The sequence below is a fragment of the Copadichromis virginalis genome, linkage group LG12, assembly GCF_057382275.1.
Source record: "Copadichromis virginalis isolate Kocher_CV1m ecotype Utaka linkage group LG12, C_Virginalis_male_GT1.1, whole genome shotgun sequence".
In the NCBI taxonomy this organism is placed as follows: Eukaryota; Metazoa; Chordata; class Actinopteri; order Cichliformes; family Cichlidae; genus Copadichromis; species Copadichromis virginalis.
The window spans coordinates 7,977,487-7,991,050 of record NC_140629.1 but is presented as its reverse complement, the minus strand read 5'-3'; the positions used below and the strand labels follow the sequence as shown (position 1 = coordinate 7,991,050).

The 13,564-nt window shown below is 39.0% G+C and overlaps 4 protein-coding genes across 4 annotated transcripts; all 4 read left to right on the top strand.

The window, feature by feature from the left end:
* The first annotated feature begins 1,186 nt into the window (after positions 1-1,186).
* Positions 1,187-2,880, top strand: LOC146696461 (uncharacterized). Its single transcript, XM_085474120.1, has one exon. It carries the CDS (start codon positions 1,474-1,476, stop codon positions 2,437-2,439), a length of 966 nt encoding a protein of 321 aa, XP_085330246.1. The 5' UTR covers positions 1,187-1,473; the 3' UTR covers positions 2,440-2,880.
* Positions 2,881-4,402: 1,522 nt separating this feature from the next.
* Positions 4,403-6,013, top strand: LOC146696460 (uncharacterized). The gene has a single exon (XM_085474119.1). It carries the CDS (start codon positions 4,690-4,692, stop codon positions 5,653-5,655), a length of 966 nt encoding a protein of 321 aa, XP_085330245.1. The 5' UTR covers positions 4,403-4,689; the 3' UTR covers positions 5,656-6,013.
* Positions 6,014-7,816: 1,803 nt separating this feature from the next.
* Positions 7,817-9,327, top strand: LOC146696459 (uncharacterized). The gene has a single exon (XM_085474117.1). It carries the CDS (start codon positions 7,906-7,908, stop codon positions 8,869-8,871), a length of 966 nt encoding a protein of 321 aa, XP_085330243.1. The 5' UTR covers positions 7,817-7,905; the 3' UTR covers positions 8,872-9,327.
* Positions 9,328-11,033: 1,706 nt separating this feature from the next.
* LOC146696458 (uncharacterized) lies at positions 11,034-12,446 on the top strand. Its single transcript, XM_085474116.1, has one exon. The coding sequence runs from the start codon at positions 11,123-11,125 to the stop codon at positions 12,086-12,088; it is 966 nt and encodes a 321-aa protein (XP_085330242.1). The 5' UTR covers positions 11,034-11,122; the 3' UTR covers positions 12,089-12,446.
* Positions 12,447-13,564: the final 1,118 nt, after the last annotated feature.

Genomic DNA, 13,564 nt, shown 5'->3' with positions numbered 1-13,564 from the left:
TGTGAGCGAAATTCTTATGTGTGTGCAACAGAGGTGTGCAAAATACAATAACATAAGAACAAGCAAAATATACGAATGGGTAAATCTGAGAATTATAAGAATAAATATATGTACAAATATAAGAGTGTATGTTAGGGCTGTTCGATATAACGATATATATCAAATGACAATATAAAAATGTCTATCGTTTCCTATTACGCTATCGTTTGTTTCGTGATGTCGTAAAATAAACTGTTTACAGCAGTATTTTTCATCGTTTTGACGGTCACCTTAGTGGCTATATTAATTTCTTAAAGTTCTCTCTTTCTCTTATATTTAATATAACCACACTATGGGCGGGCAAGTGCCTGTTTTTACGTGTTTTCGTTAGCAACAATGACGGTAAAACCATCGCGTGGTTCCGCTGTACGCTTGTTTGTTTTCCACGTAAACCTTTCACAATAAAGCTCAAGATCCTGTTGAGACTTTTCAAAACAAACTGAATCACATGAGAGAGTATGCAGAGTTTACAGATGAGAAGCAAACAAAGAGCCGTCAGACTCAAACTATATGTATACACCTGCCCGCCTTCGTAAACAACTAAATGCTATGTTGCCCTATCATTTTTTGATTGGTCCACATGGTATATTTTTTCACCAATAGGAAAGGCTGGGGGAGTTGGGAGGGGGACTGAGTGCTTTCTAGTGTTTTTCCTTATAAAAACCGTTTCTTCCCGCAGTAAATATAAACAACGATAGTATTCAGGAAGAAAACCTGCATATATTATACTGAACATAAAGTTGTTTGCAAAACTTGTGCATAATTTTTACAAATGTACAACTTCTATTCGCATTTCAAGTTATGAAAACAATTCCTTAAACATGTTTGTGGCTTTTACAGTAAAAATGACAAGTATTTTCTACTCGGATTTTGAATTTTTTTTGTCTGAATTTAGATCTATTGTGCAAATATAGTATAAATGAAAAATTAACTCAAATTTCAGATATTTGAGGTTGTGCCAAAAAAAAAAAGAAGAAGATTTTTTTAAAGGTGAAATATAGAGGTAAAATCTAAAGTAGTCAAAAACGGCCAATTATACTCTGGACCCCAGAGGGTTACTAAATACATTTACATGTCTTGGTGACTGCAGCTGGAACCTTGGCAAAAAGTGTATGTGTGTGTGTGGAATGCTAGCTACCAGCATTCATAATATAATAGTTACAATAGCAACAGTAACCAGGGGGGTGGGGCTTAAATGACAGAACAAAGACAGGCTACCATGATGTCACATGCCAGGCCACTATGATGTCACATGCCAGGCCACCATGATGTCACATGCCAGGCCATAAAAATCTATAAATAGGGGTGCCTCGACACACAGTTGTAGAATTCCCTTGCAGGTGAATTTAAGCTAGCGATTGAATTGTGTTTTCAGATGAAAGCGCTTATAACCTTCTCCCAAAGTAGAGTACTCTTCCTCCACCCAAACCTAAAATGTATATTTCTAAATACAGGGAAGCAATTGTATTAGAAAATAAATATAAAAATGAACACAGGACCATGGTGCCAAGAACAGTTAAGGCGCCATCTCATCGCGAAATGTGCCCACAGAGGCCAGAAGGCGAAAAACCTGAACACACATTCAGGAAAAAACCAGAACACACAGGCATGAAGAAAGTCATGGCTCAACCTGCTTGTGTGGATACACGCAAAGGGGACAAGCAGCTCCTTGAGAAATCTGGACTTGTCCCCTTTTATTTACAGAAAAACGATTACAGAATCGTTCCAGGCTACCTGCGTAGAAGAAAGGCAGAGAAAGAAAAGGCTAAGCAGGACAATGATGCCTGGTTAACAAAACAACAGGAAACAGTTAAACCACTGGCCGAACAGGAGAAACAAAACATTCTCCAGGGCCTAAAGAGGAGGTTTAATGAGCTAAACTTTGAATATCAATCCCTCCCTTTTACTATCTCCCCTTCACAGCACAAAAAATACAATTACAAAATGTTTCTCGAAGAGGCAATGAGTCAAGTTGAAAAAGACATTGCCCTTTTTGAGGAACATAAATACATTTACGTAGGCAGGGAAGATGCATCTGACGAACAACAGTTACAGCGGACTCCACTGCCACCCATTAGACCGAAAAAGACAAAGTTGACACCCGCTCCTCAAGTCACACAACCAACGAAAAAGGAAACTTTCTCGACCGACAACCTACCACCTTTTCGTAGGATGTGTGTTCCACCTATATCCAGAAGTGGAAAGCAACCTATTCCCATGACTGAGAACCTTCACAGACAACCTATTCCCACCCAACTAGTTATAATTCCACGACCTAGTCCTGTCCCTCTGCCACCTATTTGTAAAAAAGCTGAATCTACACCCCGACCACCTGTAAGACCTCCAATGAAACGAGGTGTAACACCCATCCTTCCACCCATTTCCACCAAAAAGCTGTAGTGCTGTACCGTTAGAGTAGTTTTTTAACTACCTAACCCCCAACCGGTCTTGACAGAAGCCGCACCATCTGAGCCTGGTTCTGTCGAAGGTTTCTTCTTTTTAAGACAAAGGAGTTTTTCCTTCCCACCGTCGCCCAGTGCTTGCTCAGATGAGATCATTTGATTGTTGGGGTTTTCTTAAACATAAATTGGCCTATTGAAAAAATGTAGTGGTTCTTACTACATTTTATTTTCAATAGACCAATTTATGTTCAAAAAAAAAAATTACAGCAGAAAAGAAAGCATGGGAGACATCTGATGCATTTCATTGCTTTTTAAAAAATAATTTATAATTTATCTGGAACAAATAAAAGAAAGTAAAAATAATCTTTTGTGGATTCTTTTTCTTCAATAAGTAGTAGAATAGGCAGTTCTTTATACATAAAGCGTAGTGTTTTGTTAAAAAATAAAGTGGCACAGCGGCACTGTGTTAAAGGCCTGTGTTTTTACCATCAGCGTGACAGCACCGTGCCGCCTTTGCAGTTTTAAGGCCCAGGGAAACAAGCCTGCCAGCGCTCTGTAGCGGCTGTGACCGCTGCCGATAAGGAAAGGCTGCTCTTCATAGAGGACTCAAGCTCGGGGAAACGTTTTCTGGTCGACTCTGGCTCCCAGAAGAGCCTCTGGAACTCTTGTGTCGTCTTTACAATGGTATATTATTTAATCTCAAAAAAAACAAAATAAAAAAAAATTGGAGATTTCCCGTATCACATAACATGTGCAGGTACACTGGTACAGCACATGTGAGCGAAATTCTTATGTGTGTGCAACAGAGGTGTGCAAAATACAATAACATAAGAACAAGCAAAATATACGAATGGGTAAATCTGAGAATTATAAGAATAAATATATGTACAAATATAAGAGTGTATGTTAGGGCTGTTCGATATAACGATATATATCAAATGACAATATAAAAATGTCTATCGTTTCCTATTACGCTATCGTTTGTTTCGTGATGTCGTAAAATAAACTGTTTACAGCAGTATTTTTCATCGTTTTGACGGTCACCTTAGTGGCTATATTAATTTCTTAAAGTTCTCTCTTTCTCTTATATTTAATATAACCACACTATGGGCGGGCAAGTGCCTGTTTTTACGTGTTTTCGTTAGCAACAATGACGGTAAAACCATCGCGTGGTTCCGCTGTACGCTTGTTTGTTTTCCACGTAAACCTTTCACAATAAAGCTCAAGATCCTGTTGAGACTTTTCAAAACAAACTGAATCACATGAGAGAGTATGCAGAGTTTACAGATGAGAAGCAAACAAAGAGCCGTCAGACTCAAACTATATGTATACACCTGCCCGCCTTCGTAAACAACTAAATGCTATGTTGCCCTATCATTTTTTGATTGGTCCACATGGTATATTTTTTCACCAATAGGAAAGGCTGGGGGAGTTGGGAGGGGGACTGAGTGCTTTCTAGTGTTTTTCCTTATAAAAACCGTTTCTTCCCGCAGTAAATATAAACAACGATAGTATTCAGGAAGAAAACCTGCATATATTATACTGAACATAAAGTTGTTTGCAAAACTTGTGCATAATTTTTACAAATGTACAACTTCTATTCGCATTTCAAGTTATGAAAACAATTCCTTAAACATGTTTGTGGCTTTTACAGTAAAAATGACAAGTATTTTCTACTCGGATTTTGAATTTTTTTTGTCTGAATTTAGATCTATTGTGCAAATATAGTATAAATGAAAAATTAACTCAAATTTCAGATATTTGAGGTTGTGCCAAAAAAAAAAAGAAGAAGATTTTTTTAAAGGTGAAATATAGAGGTAAAATCTAAAGTAGTCAAAAACGGCCAATTATACTCTGGACCCCAGAGGGTTACTAAATACATTTACATGTCTTGGTGACTGCAGCTGGAACCTTGGCAAAAAGTGTATGTGTGTGTGTGGAATGCTAGCTACCAGCATTCATAATATAATAGTTACAATAGCAACAGTAACCAGGGGGGTGGGGCTTAAATGACAGAACAAAGACAGGCTACCATGATGTCACATGCCAGGCCACTATGATGTCACATGCCAGGCCACCATGATGTCACATGCCAGGCCATAAAAATCTATAAATAGGGGTGCCTCGACACACAGTTGTAGAATTCCCTTGCAGGTGAATTTAAGCTAGCGATTGAATTGTGTTTTCAGATGAAAGCGCTTATAACCTTCTCCCAAAGTAGAGTACTCTTCCTCCACCCAAACCTAAAATGTATATTTCTAAATACAGGGAAGCAATTGTATTAGAAAATAAATATAAAAATGAACACAGGACCATGGTGCCAAGAACAGTTAAGGCGCCATCTCATCGCGAAATGTGCCCACAGAGGCCAGAAGGCGAAAAACCTGAACACACATTCAGGAAAAAACCAGAACACACAGGCATGAAGAAAGTCATGGCTCAACCTGCTTGTGTGGATACACGCAAAGGGGACAAGCAGCTCCTTGAGAAATCTGGACTTGTCCCCTTTTATTTACAGAAAAACGATTACAGAATCGTTCCAGGCTACCTGCGTAGAAGAAAGGCAGAGAAAGAAAAGGCTAAGCAGGACAATGATGCCTGGTTAACAAAACAACAGGAAACAGTTAAACCACTGGCCGAACAGGAGAAACAAAACATTCTCCAGGGCCTAAAGAGGAGGTTTAATGAGCTAAACTTTGAATATCAATCCCTCCCTTTTACTATCTCCCCTTCACAGCACAAAAAATACAATTACAAAATGTTTCTCGAAGAGGCAATGAGTCAAGTTGAAAAAGACATTGCCCTTTTTGAGGAACATAAATACATTTACGTAGGCAGGGAAGATGCATCTGACGAACAACAGTTACAGCGGACTCCACTGCCACCCATTAGACCGAAAAAGACAAAGTTGACACCCGCTCCTCAAGTCACACAACCAACGAAAAAGGAAACTTTCTCGACCGACAACCTACCACCTTTTCGTAGGATGTGTGTTCCACCTATATCCAGAAGTGGAAAGCAACCTATTCCCATGACTGAGAACCTTCACAGACAACCTATTCCCACCCAACTAGTTATAATTCCACGACCTAGTCCTGTCCCTCTGCCACCTATTTGTAAAAAAGCTGAATCTACACCCCGACCACCTGTAAGACCTCCAATGAAACGAGGTGTAACACCCATCCTTCCACCCATTTCCACCAAAAAGCTGTAGTGCTGTACCGTTAGAGTAGTTTTTTAACTACCTAACCCCCAACCGGTCTTGACAGAAGCCGCACCATCTGAGCCTGGTTCTGTCGAAGGTTTCTTCTTTTTAAGACAAAGGAGTTTTTCCTTCCCACCGTCGCCCAGTGCTTGCTCAGATGAGATCATTTGATTGTTGGGGTTTTCTTAAACATAAATTGGCCTATTGAAAAAATGTAGTGGTTCTTACTACATTTTATTTTCAATAGACCAATTTATGTTCAAAGAAAAAAAATTACAGCAGAAAAGAAAGCATGGGAGACATCTGATGCATTTCATTGCTTTTTAAAAAATAATTTATAATTTATCTGGAACAAATAAAAGAAAGTAAAAATAATCTTTTGTGGATTCTTTTTCTTCAATAAGTAGTAGAATAGGCAGTTCTTTATACATAAAGCGTAGTGTTTTGTTAAAAAATAAAGTGGCACAGCGGCACTGTGTTAAAGGCCTGTGTTTTTACCATCAGCGTGACAGCACCGTGCCGCCTTTGCAGTTTTAAGGCCCAGGGAAACAAGCCTGCCAGCGCTCTGTAGCGGCTGTGACCGCTGCCGATAAGGAAAGGCTGCTCTTCATAGAGGACTCAAGCTCGGGGAAACGTTTTCTGGTCGACTCTGGCTCCCAGAAGAGCCTCTGGAACTCTTGTGTCGTCTTTACAATGGTATATTATTTAATCTCAAAAAAAACAAAATAAAAAAAAATTGGAGATTTCCCGTATCACATAACATGTGCAGGTACACTGGTACAGCACATGTGAGCGAAATTCTTATGTGTGTGCAACAGAGGTGTGCAAAATACAATAACATAAGAACAAGCAAAATATACGAATGGGTAAATCTGAGAATTATAAGAATAAATATATGTACAAATATAAGAGTGTATGTTAGGGCTGTTCGATATAACGATATATATCAAATGACAATATAAAAATGTCTATCGTTTCCTATTACGCTATCGTTTGTTTCGTGATGTCGTAAAATAAACTGTTTACAGCAGTATTTTTCATCGTTTTGACGGTCACCTTAGTGGCTATATTAATTTCTTAAAGTTCTCTCTTTCTCTTATATTTAATATAACCACACTATGGGCGGGCAAGTGCCTGTTTTTACGTGTTTTCGTTAGCAACAATGACGGTAAAACCATCGCGTGGTTCCGCTGTACGCTTGTTTGTTTTCCACGTAAACCTTTCACAATAAAGCTCAAGATCCTGTTGAGACTTTTCAAAACAAACTGAATCACATGAGAGAGTATGCAGAGTTTACAGATGAGAAGCAAACAAAGAGCCGTCAGACTCAAACTATATGTATACACCTGCCCGCCTTCGTAAACAACTAAATGCTATGTTGCCCTATCATTTTTTGATTGGTCCACATGGTATATTTTTTCACCAATAGGAAAGGCTGGGGGAGTTGGGAGGGGGACTGAGTGCTTTCTAGTGTTTTTCCTTATAAAAACCGTTTCTTCCCGCAGTAAATATAAACAACGATAGTATTCAGGAAGAAAACCTGCATATATTATACTGAACATAAAGTTGTTTGCAAAACTTGTGCATAATTTTTACAAATGTACAACTTCTATTCGCATTTCAAGTTATGAAAACAATTCCTTAAACATGTTTGTGGCTTTTACAGTAAAAATGACAAGTATTTTCTACTCGGATTTTGAATTTTTTTTGTCTGAATTTAGATCTATTGTGCAAATATAGTATAAATGAAAAATTAACTCAAATTTCAGATATTTGAGGTTGTGCCAAAAAAAAAAGAAGAAGATTTTTTTAAAGGTGAAATATAGAGGTAAAATCTAAAGTAGTCAAAAACGGCCAATTATACTCTGGACCCCAGAGGGTTACTAAATACATTTACATGTCTTGGTGACTGCAGCTGGAACCTTGGCAAAAAGTGTATGTGTGTGTGTGGAATGCTAGCTACCAGCATTCATAATATAATAGTTACAATAGCAACAGTAACCAGGGGGGTGGGGCTTAAATGACAGAACAAAGACAGGCTACCATGATGTCACATGCCAGGCCACTATGATGTCACATGCCAGGCCACCATGATGTCACATGCCAGGCCATAAAAATCTATAAATAGGGGTGCCTCGACACACAGTTGTAGAATTCCCTTGCAGGTGAATTTAAGCTAGCGATTGAATTGTGTTTTCAGATGAAAGCGCTTATAACCTTCTCCCAAAGTAGAGTACTCTTCCTCCACCCAAACCTAAAATGTATATTTCTAAATACAGGGAAGCAATTGTATTAGAAAATAAATATAAAAATGAACACAGGACCATGGTGCCAAGAACAGTTAAGGCCCCATCTCATCGCGAAATGTGCCCACAGAGGCCAGAAGGCGAAAAACCTGAACACACATTCAGGAAAAAACCAGAACACACAGGCATGAAGAAAGTCATGGCTCAACCTGCTTGTGTGGATACACGCAAAGGGGACAAGCAGCTCCTTGAGAAATCTGGACTTGTCCCCTTTTATTTACAGAAAAACGATTACAGAATCGTTCCAGGCTACCTGCGTAGAAGAAAGGCAGAGAAAGAAAAGGCTAAGCAGGACAATGATGCCTGGTTAACAAAACAACAGGAAACAGTTAAACCACTGGCCGAACAGGAGAAACAAAACATTCTCCAGGGCCTAAAGAGGAGGTTTAATGAGCTAAACTTTGAATATCAATCCCTCCCTTTTACTATCTCCCCTTCACAGCACAAAAAATACAATTACAAAATGTTTCTCGAAGAGGCAATGAGTCAAGTTGAAAAAGACATTGCCCTTTTTGAGGAACATAAATACATTTACGTAGGCAGGGAAGATGCATCTGACGAACAACAGTTACAGCGGACTCCACTGCCACCCATTAGACCGAAAAAGACAAAGTTGACACCCGCTCCTCAAGTCACACAACCAACGAAAAAGGAAACTTTCTCGACCGACAACCTACCACCTTTTCGTAGGATGTGTGTTCCACCTATATCCAGAAGTGGAAAGCAACCTATTCCCATGACTGAGAACCTTCACAGACAACCTATTCCCACCCAACTAGTTATAATTCCACGACCTAGTCCTGTCCCTCTGCCACCTATTTGTAAAAAAGCTGAATCTACACCCCGACCACCTGTAAGACCTCCAATGAAACGAGGTGTAACACCCATCCTTCCACCCATTTCCACCAAAAAGCTGTAGTGCTGTACCGTTAGAGTAGTTTTTTAACTACCTAACCCCCAACCGGTCTTGACAGAAGCCGCACCATCTGAGCCTGGTTCTGTCGAAGGTTTCTTCTTTTTAAGACAAAGGAGTTTTTCCTTCCCACCGTCGCCCAGTGCTTGCTCAGATGAGATCATTTGATTGTTGGGGTTTTCTTAAACATAAATTGGCCTATTGAAAAAATGTAGTGGTTCTTACTACATTTTATTTTCAATAGACCAATTTATGTTCAAAAAAAAAATTTACAGCAGAAAAGAAAGCATGGGAGACATCTGATGCATTTCATTGCTTTTTAAAAAATAATTTATAATTTATCTGGAACAAATAAAAGAAAGTAAAAATAATCTTTTGTGGATTCTTTTTCTTCAATAAGTAGTAGAATAGGCAGTTCTTTATACATAAAGCGTAGTGTTTTGTTAAAAAATAAAGTGGCACAGCGGCACTGTGTTAAAGGCCTGTGTTTTTACCATCAGCGTGACAGCACCGTGCCGCCTTTGCAGTTTTAAGGCCCAGGGAAACAAGCCTGCCAGCGCTCTGTAGCGGCTGTGACCGCTGCCGATAAGGAAAGGCTGCTCTTCATAGAGGACTCAAGCTCGGGGAAACGTTTTCTGGTCGACTCTGGCTCCCAGAAGAGCCTCTGGAACTCTTGTGTCGTCTTTACAATGGTATATTATTTAATCTCAAAAAAAACAAAATAAAAAAAAATTGGAGATTTCCCGTATCACATAACATGTGCAGGTACACTGGTACAGCACATGTGAGCGAAATTCTTATGTGTGTGCAACAGAGGTGTGCAAAATACAATAACATAAGAACAAGCAAAATATACGAATGGGTAAATCTGAGAATTATAAGAATAAATATATGTACAAATATAAGAGTGTATGTTAGGGCTGTTCGATATAACGATATATATCAAATGACAATATAAAAATGTCTATCGTTTCCTATTACGCTATCGTTTGTTTCGTGATGTCGTAAAATAAACTGTTTACAGCAGTATTTTTCATCGTTTTGACGGTCACCTTAGTGGCTATATTAATTTCTTAAAGTTCTCTCTTTCTCTTATATTTAATATAACCACACTATGGGCGGGCAAGTGCCTGTTTTTACGTGTTTTCGTTAGCAACAATGACGGTAAAACCATCGCGTGGTTCCGCTGTACGCTTGTTTGTTTTCCACGTAAACCTTTCACAATAAAGCTCAAGATCCTGTTGAGACTTTTCAAAACAAACTGAATCACATGAGAGAGTATGCAGAGTTTACAGATGAGAAGCAAACAAAGAGCCGTCAGACTCAAACTATATGTATACACCTGCCCGCCTTCGTAAACAACTAAATGCTATGTTGCCCTATCATTTTTTGATTGGTCCACATGGTATATTTTTTCACCAATAGGAAAGGCTGGGGGAGTTGGGAGGGGGACTGAGTGCTTTCTAGTGTTTTTCCTTATAAAAACCGTTTCTTCCCGCAGTAAATATAAACAACGATAGTATTCAGGAAGAAAACCTGCATATATTATACTGAACATAAAGTTGTTTGCAAAACTTGTGCATAATTTTTACAAATGTACAACTTCTATTCGCATTTCAAGTTATGAAAACAATTCCTTAAACATGTTTGTGGCTTTTACAGTAAAAATGACAAGTATTTTCTACTCGGATTTTGAATTTTTTTTGTCTGAATTTAGATCTATTGTGCAAATATAGTATAAATGAAAAATTAACTCAAATTTCAGATATTTGAGGTTGTGCCAAAAAAAAAAAGAAGAAGATTTTTTTTAAAGGTGAAATATAGAGGTAAAATCTAAAGTAGTCAAAAACGGCCAATTATACTCTGGACCCCAGAGGGTTACTAAATACATTTACATGTCTTGGTGACTGCAGCTGGAACCTTGGCAAAAAGTGTATGTGTGTGTGTGGAATGCTAGCTACCAGCATTCATAATATAATAGTTACAATAGCAACAGTAACCAGGGGGGTGGGGCTTAAATGACAGAACAAAGACAGGCTACCATGATGTCACATGCCAGGCCACTATGATGTCACATGCCAGGCCACCATGATGTCACATGCCAGGCCATAAAAATCTATAAATAGGGGTGCCTCGACACACAGTTGTAGAATTCCCTTGCAGGTGAATTTAAGCTAGCGATTGAATTGTGTTTTCAGATGAAAGCGCTTATAACCTTCTCCCAAAGTAGAGTACTCTTCCTCCACCCAAACCTAAAATGTATATTTCTAAATACAGGGAAGCAATTGTATTAGAAAATAAATATAAAAATGAACACAGGACCATGGTGCCAAGAACAGTTAAGGCCCCATCTCATCGCGAAATGTGCCCACAGAGGCCAGAAGGCGAAAAACCTGAACACACATTCAGGAAAAAACCAGAACACACAGGCATGAAGAAAGTCATGGCTCAACCTGCTTGTGTGGATACACGCAAAGGGGACAAGCAGCTCCTTGAGAAATCTGGACTTGTCCCCTTTTATTTACAGAAAAACGATTACAGAATCGTTCCAGGCTACCTGCGTAGAAGAAAGGCAGAGAAAGAAAAGGCTAAGCAGGACAATGATGCCTGGTTAACAAAACAACAGGAAACAGTTAAACCACTGGCCGAACAGGAGAAACAAAACATTCTCCAGGGCCTAAAGAGGAGGTTTAATGAGCTAAACTTTGAATATCAATCCCTCCCTTTTACTATCTCCCCTTCACAGCACAAAAAATACAATTACAAAATGTTTCTCGAAGAGGCAATGAGTCAAGTTGAAAAAGACATTGCCCTTTTTGAGGAACATAAATACATTTACGTAGGCAGGGAAGATGCATCTGACGAACAACAGTTACAGCGGACTCCACTGCCACCCATTAGACCGAAAAAGACAAAGTTGACACCCGCTCCTCAAGTCACACAACCAACGAAAAAGGAAACTTTCTCGACCGACAACCTACCACCTTTTCGTAGGATGTGTGTTCCACCTATATCCAGAAGTGGAAAGCAACCTATTCCCATGACTGAGAACCTTCACAGACAACCTATTCCCACCCAACTAGTTATAATTCCACGACCTAGTCCTGTCCCTCTGCCACCTATTTGTAAAAAAGCTGAATCTACACCCCGACCACCTGTAAGACCTCCAATGAAACGAGGTGTAACACCCATCCTTCCACCCATTTCCACCAAAAAGCTGTAGTGCTGTACCGTTAGAGTAGTTTTTTAACTACCTAACCCCCAACCGGTCTTGACAGAAGCCGCACCATCTGAGCCTGGTTCTGTCGAAGGTTTCTTCTTTTTAAGACAAAGGAGTTTTTCCTTCCCACCGTCGCCCAGTGCTTGCTCAGATGAGATCATTTGATTGTTGGGGTTTTCTTAAACATAAATTGGCCTATTGAAAAAATGTAGTGGTTCTTACTACATTTTATTTTCAATAGACCAATTTATGTTCAAAGAAAAAAAATTACAGCAGAAAAGAAAGCATGGGAGACATCTGATGCATTTCATTGCTTTTTAAAAAATAATTTATAATTTATCTGGAACAAATAAAAGAAAGTAAAAATAATCTTTTGTGGATTCTTTTTCTTCAATAAGTAGTAGAATAGGCAGTTCTTTATACATAAAGCGTAGTGTTTTGTTAAAAAATAAAGTGGCACAGCGGCACTGTGTTAAAGGCCTGTGTTTTTACCATCAGCGTGACAGCACCGTGCCGCCTTTGCAGTTTTAAGGCCCAGGGAAACAAGCCTGCCAGCGCTCTGTAGCGGCTGTGACCGCTGCCGATAAGGAAAGGCTGCTCTTCATAGAGGACTCAAGCTCGGGGAAACGTTTTCTGGTCGACTCTGGCTCCCAGAAGAGCCTCTGGAACTCTTGTGTCGTCTTTACAATGGTATATTATTTAATCTCAAAAAAAACAAAATAAAAAAAAATTGGAGATTTCCCGTATCACATAACATGTGCAGGTACACTGGTACAGCACATGTGAGCGAAATTCTTATGTGTGTGCAACAGAGGTGTGCAAAATACAATAACATAAGAACAAGCAAAATATACGAATGGGTAAATCTGAGAATTATAAGAATAAATATATGTACAAATATAAGAGTGTATGTTAGGGCTGTTCGATATAACGATATATATCAAATGACAATATAAAAATGTCTATCGTTTCCTATTACGCTATCGTTTGTTTCGTGATGTCGTAAAATAAACTGTTTACAGCAGTATTTTTCATCGTTTTGACGGTCACCTTAGTGGCTATATTAATTTCTTAAAGTTCTCTCTTTCTCTTATATTTAATATAACCACACTATGGGCGGGCAAGTGCCTGTTTTTACGTGTTTTCGTTAGCAACAATGACGGTAAAACCATCGCGTGGTTCCGCTGTACGCTTGTTTGTTTTCCACGTAAACCTTTCACAATAAAGCTCAAGATCCTGTTGAGACTTTTCAAAACAAACTGAATCACATGAGAGAGTATGCAGAGTTTACAGATGAGAAGCAAACAAAGAGCCGTCAGACTCAAACTATATGTATACACCTGCCCGCCTTCGTAAACAACTAAATGCTATGTTGCCCTATCATTTTTTGATTGGTCCACATGGTATATTTTTTCACCAATAGGAAAGGCTGGGGGAGTTGGGAGGGGGACTGAGTGCTTTCTAGTGTTTTTCCTTATA